This window comes from Hipposideros armiger, unplaced genomic scaffold (genome assembly GCF_001890085.2).
Source record: "Hipposideros armiger isolate ML-2016 unplaced genomic scaffold, ASM189008v1 scaffold_0, whole genome shotgun sequence".
Classification (NCBI taxonomy): Eukaryota; Metazoa; Chordata; class Mammalia; order Chiroptera; family Hipposideridae; genus Hipposideros; species Hipposideros armiger.
In genome coordinates, this window is record NW_017731350.1 from 2,613,825 (window position 1) to 2,630,273 (window position 16,449).

Below are 16,449 nucleotides of genomic sequence, written 5' to 3' on the forward strand. Positions count from 1 at the left end.
ACGAGGGAGGCTGGAGGGCAGCGGGTCAGGGCCCCGAGGGAAGCCATTTTCTGTGGTGGACGAGTCTAGGTGCCTGTCCTCTTCCTGCCTCTTTGGATCCTTCCTTCCTGCAACAGCCCTAGTGAAGGGTGGGCCCAGGCAGCCTCTTTGTACCATGTGACCCTGGCCCAGGCCACAGTGGATTGAACCAGGGGTGGATGCCTGATCCAAGAGGACCCAAGCTATCAGCTGCACTGAGTCAATCAGGTTGTCTCTCCCAGAGACTGTGATCAGAGGCCGAGGGGCTGGTCAGCTCTGGGGAACCGAGCTGCAGGGTTACAGAGAGTCTGGTCCTAGCCAGGACCAGGGTGAGCCAAAGTCACAGGCATGTCAGAGTTACAAGGGAAGAGAAGCCAGAGTGACCGGGAACAGCAGAGACAGGGATAATGTGGCCTGAGAGACAGGGAGAGAGAGGCCTGGGCTTCTGACTGCTGGCCTTCCACACTGGCTAAGTGAGGCTGTTTCTTTTCCAAGGTCCCTTTTACTTGCACTGGCCCAAGGGGGCACTTTGCCCTGGCTAAACTCCAGCCACTCCAGACTGAGGTGCCGGGCTCCCAGCACTGCATCCTAGGTGTGCCTGCAAGATGAGCGGCCCGGAGAAGGGCCCTGGCTGGGTTTCAGGGGATCCATGTGGACACTGCAGTCTACAGTGTTTAGGAGCATTCCCAACGGTCCTAGTGACAGCCCTGTGCAGCCCGCTGGGCAGGGGTGGTCTCCATACAACAGGCGGGGACAGTGAAGCCTGGAAAGGTTGCAGCTCCAGAGCTGGACCTGGGACCCAGGTCTCTTGATTCCAGGCCTGCTACTTTCCCCACAACACACACTGCCTCTCTGATCCCTTATCGAGGTAGCTGGGTGGCCCTGGGGTTAGAAATATAGAATGTAAAATGCCTGGTACAAGACCTGGCATGTGGAGGGTCTCAGGAAGTAGGAGCCGTTATCAATTTTATTATTTTCAAATAATAAGTGGCCACTCACCACTCAGAAATCTTCCTTAGTTCCCCAAATGTCCACCATACAGTCTGGGGGTTTCCTGGTCCAGCACATAGGCTGGCCGTCCGCAGCCTGACCCACCCCCTACCTGGCCTTCTCTCTCTCTTCATTTCCCCAATACTTCTGGTCCCCTCTGTTCCATAGGTTCTCTGCACCTGTCCCACACCTCACCTCTGAGTACTTCTTCATGTTGTTGGGGCTCCCCGGAGCTCCTTCCCTCACCTCTTCTGCCCTCCAAGGACAGCTCCAGGGCTGCCTCCTCTGGCACACCTTCCCATCTCCTGGCTGGGAGAATGGCACCTTCTGCCCTCACCACTCCCTGCCAGGTGTAGTGAGGGTAGAGGCTTGCATGGAGGTGGGCCCCTCTCCCACTGGCCCACCTTGCCTATTGTCCACAGTGGATTCCTAGCAGATGCATGAGGCCAGTCTTGATGGATGGGTTGGGCTTGGTGGGCAGGCTTGGAGCTTGTGTGGAGCCTGTGGGCCCTGTCTCCATCACCTGCTTCCTCACTCTCCTTTCTGGTCATGGCCAGTGGCCCAGATAGCTCTGGGCTGGCAGGCAATTTGGCAATAGATGCCAAGAGATGTGAAGGAGGCTTTTCTTAGGCTCAGCACACTCCCTAGGGCTCAGGTGCTCTGATGGTATAGGTTGGCATAGTGCCCAGGAGGAGAGGGACTCCAGGCAACAGGGACTTCAGCCTGGAGGAGGCTGCCAGGACCTTCTCTCCCTCTGAGCCAGCATCCAGGTGTGTCCCCACGCTCTACCACACACGCTCACCCCAACACCCCACATGTCCCCCACGGCGGCCTCTCGGCACCACTTCATCCACCACCCAGGGCAGAGAGTGCAAGAACCAGATGGTCTACGGGGTGGACACACCTAGGGAAGCAGGAAAGCCTGCACCTCAACAGAGGGAGAGGAATGGCTTCCCACCCCACATCCCTACCCTCACAAGACCTGGCCTTTGGGTCCTGCTGTTCCTTCAAGTTCCACGCCATTAGGGTCTAGAAAAGCTACTAAATCCAGCTCCTCACCCCACAGGCCCAATGGACCCAAGAGACTCTGCTCAGCGGCTTAGATCCCACCAATTTCCATGGAAACACACTTCACTCAATCCTGTGCACTGTCCGTCAGAAACGCTCCTTAGACAGAATGAACCGACCAAAGCTCAGGCCATAGCTGCTCAGCCTGTTTTCAGTGGAGACAGCTATCAGCTGTCCCCATCCTTGGGGACACTTCCCTTCACACAGAGACATGGAGGCGGACGCTCATCCCTCTGCCTGCCTCCTGCTCCTGACTCACCCTAGGTTTGCCACCTCTCTTCCGACCTCTGATTTCTCAGCCTTTCAATTTTCGCTGCCACTCCACCGGCCGTCCAAGCCCTCCATCGGCTCTGCTGTTCACAGCCCAGAATCCGACAAGAGACTGGCTGGGTCAGGGTATAATAGGAGAATGACTTCATTGCTCCTATGGCCTATAGAGGCTGCCTATTTATGCACTGGCGTCCTGAGCTTGTTTTCTTATGGTGCCAAGAGCTCTAAGCTGGGCAGTGTCCCTAGGATCCAGGCAGTCTCCCCAGGACCCAGCTCTCTCCATCTACTGCTTATAGTTCTGCTGTGCCTCCCTCTTTCTCCCCCAATCCCATTGTGGAATCTGGTGGTGGAGGTGAGCGGGGGAGGGGAGGGATCTGGCTTTCTCTGCACTTGACTTTAGTGATTAAATGCCTCTGTCACTGCTCACTCCTTCCCAATTCAAAACAATACCCGCGGACCTTTACATAGCGCTTACTGTGTGCCACACTGCTCTAGGTGAGTCAGTCCTCAAACAGCCCTATTCAGTAGGTACTATTATTATCCCCATTTAAAGATGCAGGAACAGAGTCACAGGCAGGTTGACTTGCTCAAGGTCATATAGCAAGTACATGGCAGAGCCCGGACCTTCCCATATGTCTTCTCTTATTCTCTGTGCGCTTCACTGCCTTCCCCCTTCTCCCATTTCAGAGGCGGTAAGGCCTCCCCTCCCAAGGCTGTCCCCCTAACTGCACTCTGCACCAACCCTGAGCTTTCCTTCCTGGCTTTGCTCCTGGATGCCCCCCTCTTCCCCCGACCCCCTTTGAGGGTATTTTCAAACTGTCCTCTGCTAGCTCCTCATTATTGGCTTCAAGTCTTTGAAAAAAAGGGACAGGAGGGAGATAGGGAAGGAGGAAGGCAGGCAGGCCCACTATGCCCTCCCATTGGCCTTGCTTACCCCCTCACTCATCAGGCTGTCCCCACTTCACCCACTAAGACTGCTCTCCCCAGGAACATTGGGAATGTCCTGAGTTCTAGACCCAGTGCCCTGTGGGCAGGGCTGCCCTAGCACTCTGGGACAAATTAGGAAAAAATGGGCCCCTCTGGATGGATGCAGCCCCTTGCAGTGCAGAGCTTGGTGAGCAGGCGGGACTTTAGCAACCCAAACCCCTCAACTGGATTCTCTTGGAGAGCGCATAACCTGGACAATCACACACGGCGGCCTTGGCTGTTGGCACCCCCATTTTCCTTCATATTCTGGCCGTGCTCAGGCCTGATGGCGAATCCTCCTCCTCTCTGGAAACTCTACCCTCCTGCTTCCCGCTGGTTCCTTGCAGTGTTCCCTGCTGCCTCTGCTTCATTCTGCACCCCAACTGTAAGCGTGGGCCAAGACTTTGCCTGGGATGTTCCGATGCTGCCTCTAGGCAGGACACCAAGACCTTGCCTTCAGCTCCAGTCCATGCTGTATCTCCATTCACCACCTGGCTGGACCACGACACCCAAGCCTGACTTGGTCACCTGAACGCACCCCCTTGCCCCGCCATGCTGGCCTTCTCTGCGCTGCCTGATTTCTGATAATTCCCTCATGCCTCAGTCAACCAGGTGGACGCCTTGCCTTTCCCTCCTCTTCCCCCATACCAGCTCCAGCCGTTCCTCCTTTACCAGAGTTCTGTCCTTTCTTTCTGTTCCTTCAGCCACCACTATAGTCTGGGCCCTCACCCTCTCCAGTCTGGACTTGGGCAGTAGTCAACCCATAGTAGCTTCCAGTCCCCTATCCCCCAATCTGCTCCACGCCTTCTTCCAGACTACACTCCACTCTGCACATGTCACTCTTGTGCTCAAAAATCTTCCATGACTCCCCATTGCCCACAAGGAAAGAAGCCCAAACTTTCAACCTGCCTTTCAACATCCTCTACCACATGTCCTACCTCTCCGGCCTTAGCGATTGCTACGTACCATACCCTAGGGTTTCAGAGCTAACTTTGGCAGTGTTTTCCCGTAGCTAAGCTGTCTGGGAGGTTGCCAGGGAGGAGGTGGGTGGGGGGAAGTGCTGGGGTCGGGTGGCTCTGCCCATGCCTTCCCCTCTCCCCTCACCACCCATCCCAAGCTGAAGCCTTTTAATGGCCACCAGCTGTCCTTCACCCAGGGAGCCTGGATTAGTGTTCAGCCAGACTGGAAATGTGGAAGGCAGGTTTCAGGGCAGGTGGGGAAGGGGGAAGGGGGACAGAGGAGTCTCTCAGAATGGGAGTCACTCACCCAGGGGGAAGGGCCTGGCTTGGAAGCAGGTTAGTAGGACAGTGGGGCAGCATGTCATAGGGGGAGTTAGTCCCAATACTCCTTTTTATTGGTTATCCCTTATTTTCCAGTGTGTGACAGTCAGTGAGGCAGGTATACCTATCGCTCACCCCACTGGGAAATGAGAAAGCTGAGGCTTGGCGGGTGAGGTGACTTGGTCCAGGACAGACATGTGGGAGTTTCCTGGGGTTCCCCTGCTGCTGGCCTACCTGCTCACCCCCAGCTGGACCCAGGCTTTTGGCACAGTAGGAGCCTCTCTAGCCGTCCAGTGAGGGGCTGTTAACTCTGGCACTCGGTGGGGGCCCTGGAGAGGGGGGCATCTTGCCTTATTCCATTCCTGGCCCAAATTGGTACCAGCACCTGTGAAGGGCAGCCGGCCAGCCATGTGCCAGCGTTACTTTAAAAATAAACTAGGAAAGAATGAGAGGCTTAAAAATAACCTTGGGGGATGTGTGAGCAGCTAATTACTACTACAGCCCCCGTCAGGTCTTCAGGGTGAACCTCTGGGCCCAAGGAGTCTGCATGTCGGGCCCTCTCTGCTTGTCTCTTCCAGTTGGGAGCCTGGTCCCAGGCTTCCTAGAGCAGCTGCGGGCTGACAGGGCCTCAGAATCTTGGAGAGGAGCTGGAAGTGGCTCTGGGCATCCCAGGTGGTCTCCCTCCTCATGGCCAGGATGGGGAGGCCGAAAAGGGAGGGGAACACCCACGCCAGGCAGAGAGCTCTGTGCCCTAGGTCCTGCCAGGGCCTCTCTACCCCTCTTGTCTCTGGGCCTCACCCATGAATTCCCACTGGAATCACTTTAGCTCCAAAAGGGATTTTGAGGGCCTCAGTGCCCCCCTCTTCTCTGAAGAGCATGTCTTGGTGGTAGCAGCCAGATGGCCAGTTTTGCCCATTATATCTCCCTATTTAGGACTCCTGGCCACTACTTGTCATGTGTACCATTGCCTTGAGAAGAACTTTGAGGTCCGTCTTGCCCGATCAAGGTAAGAATGCATGGCCCTTCCGGCTGCCTTGGCAGGCAGCCCTGGCCTGTGTCTCTAGACCCTTGGTGCTGAGCAGGGGCTCGAGTGCAGGCTGGCCAGGCCTGAAGGGTCCCTAGGCTCTTTACAAATGGCAGTCAGGAAGACAGAAGCCACACTCCGGAGTCATCCCACAGGCCCAGGCTCCCCAAAGCTCTTAGAAACTTGCAAATCCCCCACCTTGGTGTGAGGACATCCTGCTGTGACTGGGGGTGGGGTGGAAACAGGGCCCAGCTGAAGAGGCAGCAGAGGACAGACAAGCAGGATCAAAGAGAAAAAGCAGATCTTTCCTGGATGAGGGAGGCAGAGGCCAAGACTGCTGGAAGCTGACAGAAATGATCAAAGGACAAGGATGCATGGGGAGATAGAAGGGGATGTGGGAAGAAGCTTGGAGGAGAGGCAGGCAGAGCTGGCAGTTGGCGGGTAGGGTCCACTGCATGGTGAGCAGGGGCTTTGGGGTCAGACAAGCCTGGACTCAGGTTCCTGGCTGGGTTTCTTGAGCCGACAACCTTGCTGGGCCTTGGGCCTCATTTGCATAATGGACATAATGATAACTACATCATGGGCCCCTGCAGGAGGAGGTTGTGAAGCATTTAGGAAACTGAAACTGGGAGCTATGATATTGTTCATTCTCTTTCCTGCCTTTCCTGGAATCCGGCTCTTATGTTCCACCTCAGCTAGACAAATACAAAAGATGCCCCTACCACTCTCACCTTCCCACACTCCTGGAACAAGCTGTTGAATGTTACACTGTTTTTATGGTCAGTGTCTCCAATGGCCATGGTGTTGCCAAACCCAATGATTGTCTCTCTGTGGTCATGTGACCTGACCTCCCAGCAGCAGCTGGCAGTGGCTGGCTCCCTCCTTCCTGAACCATTCCTCTTGGCCCCGAGATACCTCACTCTCCAGGTTTCCTCCAATCTCCTGGCAGCCCCCTTCCTGGCTCAACCTCCTGAGATTGGGTCTGGCCCTGGGCTCGTCTCTCCTGTTCTCCCCTCTCCCCAGCTGATTTCATTTAGCCGCATGACTTTAAATATTGTTTCCATCTGATAACACTCCAATTTATATCTCAGCTTTGACCTCTCCCTTGAGCTGCAGACTTGTCTCTCTAGCTGCCTTCATGGATTTGTAATAAGCATCTCAAAATTAACCTGTGTATCGAAAACAGAAGTCTTAAATCTCATCTCTTTACCAAACTCGTTATTGTCCAGGTTTTATTTCTCGTCTCAGAAAATGCTTACCCTCAACCCAGTCACTCAAAGACCACCCTTAATTATTCTCTTTCCCTGACTCCCACGGTTCTCCTCTCCAACACACGCATCAGCAGGTGGGGCCAAGTCTTCCTCGCAAACACACACTCAATCCACGCTGCTCTCTCCCTCCACAATCTTCACCAGGTTCAATCCTCCATCATCCTCTCTTTCAAATCACTGAACTGAAGCCTGGCTGATCTCCCAGTTTCCCTCTTATTCTATAACCATCTGACCTCCACAGAGCAGCTAGAGGGATCTGGTAAAAATTTAAACCATATCACACCACAACCCTGCTTAAGACTTTTCAGTGACTTCCATCGCGTTTAGAATAAAATCTAAACTTGACCATGGCCTCCATGGCTCTACAAGATCCTGCCCTTCCATGTCCCCACCTCTTTGCTCCATGTGCTGTTGCCACACTGTTTTTTCTGCTCCTGTTCTTCAAACGCACCAAACTTTGGCCTACCTGGGACCTCTGCATTTGCTGTTCCCTGCTGGAAGGCTCTTTTCTGATCTTTGCATCACATAGGCTCCTCCTGGAAAGCTCTCCTGAATTGCCCATTCCCTCCTCTTCATCACTCTCAACCACATCCTCTTTTTTACTGACTCCTGGTACTTGCTACCATTAAGATCATGTTTTTATTTATGATCATATAATTTAGTTTATTGCCTATTTGCTTCCTCTGAAATGTAGGTACCATGAGGACAGGGGTTGAGTCCTTAGAGCCTAGAATGGTACCTGACACAAGGAAGATGCTCAGAAAAACAAAGGGAATGGAGGGATGACTGTGTGGGTGCCTGAGAGAGTGGGGAGTCAGGAGGCTTGGGTTGAGGACTGGCTCTGTTACTGAACTGCTGGTGCCTCTCCCTGCACCCCAACCTGGGTCTCAGCCTCTTTATCTGGAAGAGAGAAGGGTTGGACTGAATCAGTGATTTTCAAGGAATCCGAAGGACCCCAAGCATTGCTGTAATGCCATGCGCAGCCAAGTCGAGCCCTTGTTCCATATAATCATGCCAGTGTCCACATCCCGAACTGACCCATTCCAGCTAAAGGAAGATGCTTGCTGTGACCTTCAGTTGGCTTGGTATGCTCTGCAATGGGTGATCGTGTAATGTCCCATAAACATTTTGAGATAACAAAGCATTGTGAGGACCCATGGGGCTAACCCTGGTCCCTCAGAGGCCTAGCAGGTCACTGGCCTAGGTGGAATGTCAAAGGTTGGTCCATGAGCGGGACCTTAGCTCCCAGCACCCTGGAACCCTTCAAGCTAGCCTAGGGCCTGGGTTTCAGGACTGGCCACCAGTGCACTCACCCTGGGCCGGCTCAGGTCCAGAGGCAATCTGGGCAGTAAGACTGTCTGCCGCCTTTCTCTGCTCCCCCTCCGCCACCCCCATTAAAAAGCGCTGGCTGGGGTCAGCCTGCTCTCAGCACCACTGCTTCCTCCTACACCCCACCCATGGACTACCGTGGGAGCTGCCAGCGTGAGTGGCCGCCCTTTCCGGGTGGGAGGCTCCTGCATTCCAGCTGTCCCAGGGGCTGGGGCAGTGGACTCGCTCTGCTGATAATAGGGCCTTGGCCACAGTCAGAAGGGGGTGACTTGGAGGTCTTGGACAGAGCTCTTTTCTTGGGATTGGACACAGAGGAAGTCCCTCCAGGGCTCAGCCAGCATGGGGTGAAGTGGGGACAAGAGTGTAATTCTGGGTAGTGTGCTTCTCAGCAAGGGCTGGAAGAAGCAGAGGCCAGGAGTAGGTCCAACAATAGGTCTGAGCTGTACGGGGCTCGGACCCCACTAGCCCAGCCTCTTGCAGATAAGCCTAGGGTGGGATGTGACTTGCTATAGGTCTCATAGCCAGGTAGGAGCAAAGAAACAGTGGAGGGGACCGAGCCCTCCACTTTCCTCAGCTCGGCTGCACTAAGTCATCAGTCACAGATGCAAAAAAAGGGTATGTAGACCACCTCTATGAATCCACTGGACAATCTGGAGGGACAGGCAGGGCACATCAGGGCTTCTTTGGTGCCCTGGGAAGATGAGAGTGCTTAGCGCTCTGGAGCAATGAGTTAAGCATGACCCCAAAAGGAAAGAGGTTGCCGCTGAGTTTGGGTCCAGGTGTCTCTCTCTGGCCCCACCTGGAAGTGGACCAAGGACGCAGAGCAGCCCCAGAGGGTCTTGCTCTGTCTAATCCTCATGGTGGAAAGTCCATGACACAGGACGTGCTGAAGGGAGCGTCACACTGGCTCAGCCTGACCAAAGCACCCCAGTTTGTTTCCAGGTGAGTGACGCTCACGCATCTGAGGAGCCTCCCCTAGGCTGACTCCCTTCCCTGGGCTTGTTTGAGAGCAGGCTGAGTTAAAGCCAAAAAGGGGAGGCACAGCCTGTCCCCAGGCCCCCCACTGAGACTCTCAGTCTCTTTCTCCTCTGGGGCAGCAGACATGACCTTCTCCTGGGGCCACCCACTGGCTCCTGATGTCTCTGCCACCTGGCTCACTCCAGGTGCTCTGGCTTGCAAACTCCGAAAATTCTTCCTCAGATGCCTCTTGAATGTTTTTTAAATACCAAGCAAACCCAGAAAGAAAATGCTGGCTGCTGGCTAGCCAGTGACCCAGCCTCCCAGCTGCAGAACGCTCATCTTAAGAAGCTCTCCTCTCTCCTGTGCATCCCAAACCTGGTTGCAGTTTCCTTCATCTGATGAGTGTTTAAAACTTACACCCTCCTGGGCTTAGCACAGATCTAATGAATTAACTCTTAAGGGCCAAGCCCTGACACTCATCGCTCTGGCCCAAACAACTGATAATACTGGGACTGGCTTCCTGCTCAGCACGCAGAAGCCATCCTACCTACCCCTACCCCACCCGCCAACACACTAGTGAGCCGGTGAGTCGCCTCCAACAAGGGCCCCTCTCTCACTCACTAGCTTCTCTTAAGAACCGTCACTCTGTTCCCATTTCTGGTTTAAGGTTCCCATTCTGTTCAGAAGGATGGCGTTGACAAGTGCATGGAGCTAAGGTCACTCTGTGACAAACTGCCCCTAACAACACTGCCCTTTGCCATCCACAGGCTGACATGTGCATCTACGACACACTAACACCCCTAGGGTGGGAATGACCCACGTTTAGCCCTTGTGTTCCCAGGGGGAGAGCTCGGTTTTAGGGCAGGAAGGTCCAGATTGGACTCCTGCTCCCGCAGTTACTGACTCCAGGTTGCAGGAAGTGATCTTATGTTCTCAACTCCAGTGTCTTCGTTGGCAAAGTAGGAATAATGATAGTACATGTCTGGGTTGTTGTGAGGCTCAGAAGAGACACTGTAGGATCAAGTGCTTTATAAATCAAGCGCTGTGCATGCTATATATACCCCTGTTTTATTACTTGCCAGCAGTGTGACTTTGGGAGCATTTCTTAACCCCTCTGAGCCTCAGTGTTCTCATCTGTAAAATGGAGCTTATAAGAGTGCCACCCTCGTTGGTGGCTGTGGTGATTCAATGAGGTAATACATGTAATGAGCTCAGCCCAGAGAAATCTCCCAGTGAATAATGCAGCCTGATTCATGACTGTGGACACCGAGGCAGCTCGATGAGGAATGGCTGCCTCATGTCAAGTCTAAGATCTGGATGGAGCAGCCCAGGGAAGACATCTCTGTAGCATAGATGTAAAGGTTGCTCCTGTCTGCAACCGCCTTTCCCCTGCCTGCCCCCAAGGCCTCGGGGTGCTCCCTTGTGCCCCAGGAGGACTGGACCTGTCCCAGAGGAGAGGCCACCTCCTGTCTGAGTGCCTGGTGTCGTTCTTTCTGGGCTACTTCACCGGGGCCTGACAGTTTGGGTCTCTGGAGAGAGCCCCCCAGACAGTCCTGTGGCTGGCAGGCTGGAATGTGCCTCTGCGGATTTTTCTGAGATGGTTATTTCTGCATCGGAGCTGTGGTCAGCAGAGGCCCTGCACATTCCTGAAGAGGGACACTGAGTCCACGCCAAGCCTTGGAGCCTCGAGCAGAGATGAAGGGGTCTGAGAGCTGGGGCCTGGAGCTGTCCATGCAGCGAGTATCCACAGAGCATCATCTCTTTCAGCTCAGTGCTGTCCCAAGGGCTCCTACACACCACCCATAAATGGGGTTTGGTTTGGGCTCCAGAGTGGACCTTTGGCCCAGAAGAGGAAGTATGTAGGGTGGAGGGGGGTGAAAGCACTCCCTGGGGGCTGGCTCAGGTTTGCTTGGTGACCAGAAGAAGGGAGGCAATCAGGATACAGGTCGTCATTACCCTCTAGTTCAACTGGAGTCATGGGGGCACCCACTAGTTCAACTGGGGTGATGAGGGTACCCAGTGGTTCAACTGGGGGTGAATAGTGATTCAACAGGAGTCACGGGGGCCCCCACTGGTCAGGATCCAGGCAGGAGAACACAGGTTGGAGTGTGTCACTTCCCTCCTGCCAAATCAAGTCTACCCACCAGAGTCTAGCAGTCGGTTCCCTCCAGCGTCTGTTCCCAACCACCGTTCCTTGGGCACGCTCATGCCCTTCAGCCTGGGTCATGGTGTTCCATCACCCAGCCATCTTCACCTACTAAAGTCCTCACTCGCCATTCAAGCCCTCTTCAAGCACCACCTGCTCCAGGAAGACTTCTCGATCCCTATTTTAGTCATTCCACTAGGATTTAGCATATATACCATTCAACTTGTGGTTTCAGGGTTCTACTGGACCAGAGGCTCCTTGATCTGGGAAGATCTGGGTCATGGTTTTCTATTCTTTCAGTGCTTATACTGCCTGACACTCAGAGCAGCTCAATGATTTTCGGTAAATGGAACTGAAATGAAGGCTAAAGTTGGTTCTACATAGAAGGTGACTCAGAGGACCAGCAGCCCCCCAGGACATTCCCGAGTCTCACTTTGGGTACTCTACCTCTTCAGGCGGCCTCTTTAAAGATCAAGAGATCAAAGCATCTCAGGGTTGGGAAGAATCTTAAAAGCCATTTATTACAGCCCCCCAGTCTGACGTATGGGTAGCTCATGATGATCTTTTTGATGTGTCAACTTGGCTAAAGGTCCCTAGTTATTTAATCAAACACTAATCTAGGGGTTGCTGTGAAGGCATTTTGTAGATGTGATTAAAGTCCATAATCAGTTGTCTTTAAGTAAGGAAGATTATCTGAGATAATCTGCATGGGCCTGATTCAATCAGTCGAAAGGCTTTCAGAGCCAAGCTGAGGCTTCCTTGAAGAAGAAATTCCACTGGTGGACAGCAGCTTCAGCTGGAAAGAGTTCCAGCCAGTCCTTCCTGATGGCCTGCTCTGTGGATTTCGAACTTGCCTACCTAGCCACTGCTATCAAATTAGCTGATTCCTTATAATACATCTCTTAATATATATCTCATACTAGTTCTGCTTCTCTGGTTGAAAACTGATGGATACATGTGACCTCCGAGGCATGCCCATCTAGTGTTGTTTTGTATGCTTCCTCTGATGGGGAACTAACCACCTCTCAAGGCAGCACAGTCCATCATTGGTCAGCTTCAACTCTGAGTTCTGCCTTACATTGGACTGAATTAAATCTTTTTATGGACTCTATGCACCAGCGCCGCTTCAACCCCTTGCGCCCAATCAGCCCAAGGTTGTTCCTTTTACCTTTCAACAGCCCAGCAAATATTTGAAGGTAGCCCTCATGTTCTGCAGGCCTGCTTTCGCTAAGTGTCCTTCAGTTGACATGCTGCTTCCTTCCTCTGAATATTCCTCAGGTTGTTGATGTCCCTCTTAAAATTTGCAGACACATGTGGCCTGATAGGTCTAGCAAAGAGTGGGCTTTGTCCTGCTACCTGCATTCCACACTAGCCGGCAACAGGGTGAGTGTACCTGGTAGCCATAGGGCCTGGTGAACTCTATGGGCCTTTGCTGCCTGAATTCCAGCCCATGAAAGAAGAAATGGGCCTGAGCCTCTTCTTCTAATGGGGGCTGGAGGTTGTGCTGCCCCTGGGACTTTGGGTGGATGCCAGTTTCTCACTTGGACATTTAATCACTGGGGCACGTGTTCTCCATGGATCTAAGGGTGGGGAGGGTGGAGGATAGCTGAGGATCAGTGGGTTCTTGTTTGCAGGCTTTCCCGTGAGACAAGCCCTTCTCCACTGCTCTCCCTTTCCATCCACCCACAGGGATGGGACTGCACGGGGCCCCACCCAGGCTCCATGGCTGGCTCCCATGAGGCAAGCTACAGCCCTGCTCCAAACCTCAGAGAAGGGTCCACCAGCTCTAACATTCCACAACCAGATGCCTAAGGATTTTTCCAGCTCTAAATCTTCTTGTTCTTAAAATCACAGTCCACGTGTCTATTCCCAGGAGTCAGGTCTCCAGGTTATTTAAATTCTTGCTACTCAAAGTGTGGCCCATGGATCAAGAGCACCAGGGTCCTCTGGGGTCTTGTTGGAAATGCAGAGTCTCAGGCCTTGCCCCAGACCTACTGATTCAGAATCTGCACTTAAGCGAGATCAACCAAGTCATCCCTCTGCACATGACTGTTCAAGAAGCATTAACGTAGACAATTCTGCATCGCTGAGTTAGCCTGCTTAAGTTCCCCTATGGAACACTCGCTGTCTACTAATGGAAAGACTGAGGCACACAGGGAAGTATCTGCTCCTCCCATGAGTACAGGGGCAGGAGAGAGAGAGACAGAGACAGTGAGAGAGAGAGAGAGAGAGAGAGAGAGAGAGAGAGAGAGAGAGAGAGAGAGAGAGAGAGAACACACTGGAATGATTTGTCTAAGGCCTCTCAGGGGAGAGAAAGAACCCTGTTTCCAGTGCCCAGGCCAGTCTCCTGCCTTGTATTCACAGCAGCCAGTGGCGCCCTCACAAAGGGGTCCTTAGGTATCACTGGAGGAAGCAGGAGGGAGAAGCAGGGGTGGGAGGCTGGCCCCAGCCTGGCAGGGATCCCAATAGGCCACAGGACCAGGAGGACTGGAGCTGTTCGCTCTAGGCAGCAGCTGAGGCCAGCTATAGCAAGTGGAAAAGTGAAGGTGTGATTTGGGATAGTAGCTTGGGGCAGGGTGGCTGTAGGTGAGGAGTGTGTCTCTAGGAGCCACCTGGGAGCTTCCTGAGCAGGGGCAGTTTCTGGACAACGAGCAAGTGTGGGCAGACACAGAGGCGGTGGCATCAGCTTGGCTGTTGACTCCTCTCTTGACGGCCACGAAAGGCGTTTGTCATATGGCTCTCTGAGGATCAGAGGCTAAGAGAGAGGTCAGGAGGAGGCGCAGGGCAAATAGAACAGGCCTGCTGGCAGCTTGCTGTCTTCTCTAAGAGCCCGTCAGGGGCCCAAGAGCATGGAGTGAGGTGTCAGTAAACAAGTCTCCAAAGGCCAGCTCTGAGGACAACTGTGAGCGTGGCCTTTAGCAAGCTCCTTCTCCAATCTGAGTTTTAGTTTCCACACTGTAAAATGAGAGGGGTGGAGCTAAAATTCTGATTTCTCTTAGGGCTAAATGCTTTATTCATAGTCCCAAGGGCAAGAGATCCTGAAGTTGAGGCCACAGATGAGTGCCCTGTGTGGACCCTGGTACTCATCCTCCATTATTTGTGACGTTCACATAGAAGGGACTGCAGAGGCTCGATGGGGGGAAGCAGCTGTGTGGCTCTGGGAAAAGATACTCCCTACAACCCTAGGTGTAAGCCCTGGCATTGTCATTTCATATTTGTAGAGGCCTGGGCCAATTTCCAAACCTCTCTGAGCTTCGTGTTCCTCGATTGTAACAAGTTGATAACGTCTGCCCTCCCAGGGCAGTTGTGGGAATGCTGGTGGTGAGAGGTGCCTTGGACAGTGCCTGACATGTTAGAGACACATGGCAGTCCCTTGCTTCCAAGGTAGAGATGAAGTCACTTGTCCAAGGGTGAGGGAGAGCCCATCCAGGGTCTAGGCTGAGGTTTGCCCAAACTGATAATGGTCTCAGTTAGAGCTGGGTCTCTTCCCCTCTTGCTGGCTGAAGACAGGGAAATCATTTCTACATTTTTTAAATTATAAAATCAACTCACAGATTCACCGTTTGTGCTGCCAGCTGAAAGCTGTTTATAGTGGTGATGCGCACTACATTCATCTGTGCTTATTTATGTTTTCTTTGAAAATACTTATTGTGTTTGTCCTGTCTCCACTGTGGCCAGGCATGTGTCTTCTATTCCTGTCCTATTCTCGCCCCCATTTCTTGCACGTCTCCAGCCCCCAACCATGATGCGTGGGAACTGGATGTGTAGGCAAGAGGCATGGCAGTCAGAAGGACCTCTGATCAAATACATCCACTTTGTAGATGAGGACACTGGCGGTCATAGAGGACCAGCAACTGAACTAAGTGGAATTACAACTTTTGCCTCCTTGCTCCAATCCAGGGTAGGTCCTCCTACCACTGTGCAGCTTGCTCTCCTGCAGGTCCTGCCTACTTAGAGGAGGGGGCATTGTCCCTGAGCCTGGAGGTCAGGCAGACTCCAGGCATAGGTGAAGATCTGGGGAGCCTGGGATGGGGGGCTGGGATTAGGAGGATGAAGGGAAGGGTGTGGCAGCCTCAGGTCCCCAACTCCACTGTCCCATCTATTAGGAAGGAGCAGAGGTAGCTGCGTTCATGGTAATCCTTGGGACACAGAGCAGTTCCCTTCCTTGGGGGAAGTAATAATACATGAACAATAATAGTAGTAACACCAATAATTAGAGATACTGTTTATTAAGTGCTTACTCTGTAGCGGGCACTTTCTTTACATTATCCTATTTAATCCTAAGGGGCAGATATTATCCTCTCATTTTATAAATTACAAAACAAGCTCAGAGAGACTAAGTAACTTATCCAAGGGGGATGGGGAGGTGAGTTGGGGGGGGGTAGGTTGAGAGATGAACCCAGGTACTCTGGCTTCTAAGCCAGTACCTGCGTTCCTAACCCACCCTCAGAAAAGGCTTGGGCAGTCGAAGCAGAGAGGTGGCCTGTGGGCAGGGAGGAAAGAAATGCTGACTGGGAGTGGGCAGTGGGACGGTTCCAGGCTGGGCTCCTCCATCCCCACCCTGCCCCCCGGGAAGTCAGTAGAAGACTGGGAACAGTGGAGTGATAAGCAGCCAAGGTCCCAGTGCTAAGAGAGAGGGTGGACCATTAGGGGAATAGGCTGGGGTGATGGAGAACTCCGGTCTGGGTACCCAAAGGCCTAGGATCTAATCAGGGTTGCACCTGTAACTTACTGTGTGACTTTAGGCAAGTCACTCACCTCTCTGAGTGTTTGGATGATGGCTAATATCTTGTTTCACTCTTCTATTTGAGGACTCTGGGGTTTTAGGGGTGGCAGGTCACTTCTGTGCTTTCCTCCTTCTTGGAAAGATGTAAAAAGTACAGGTCCCTTCACGAGCTGCCAGCTTGAATTTCCAGTCTAAGGGTTCCCAGGGCACATGGTGGTGGGTGATGGGAGCCTGTGCTTAGCTGAGAACAGGCTGGAAGCTAAGGAAAGAACAGAATAGAGCTTTTCTGCACCAGCTCCCTCAGCTAATCAATCACCTGGTCTCTTGTTGCCTTAGAGCCACAAGGATTCTGGGGACCTGCAGTGGGAGAACAGGCACCTGTGAGCCTGTGGCAGTCTCAG

General features: G+C 53.1%; 1 protein-coding gene across 1 annotated transcript in view; it reads right to left on the reverse strand.

Moving 5' to 3' along the window:
- Window positions 1–16,159, reverse strand: part of KCNK3 (potassium two pore domain channel subfamily K member 3) — a gene marked incomplete at its 5' end in the record, with an annotated part of 52,466 nt that extends 36,307 nt beyond the window's left edge. The window contains one exon of the mRNA XM_019658840.1: window positions 16,081–16,159. Within this exon, the coding sequence (XP_019514385.1) occupies window positions 16,081–16,159 (79 nt within the window). The remainder of the gene's footprint in view (window positions 1–16,080) is intronic.
- Between the last annotated feature and the right edge of the window lie 290 nt (window positions 16,160–16,449).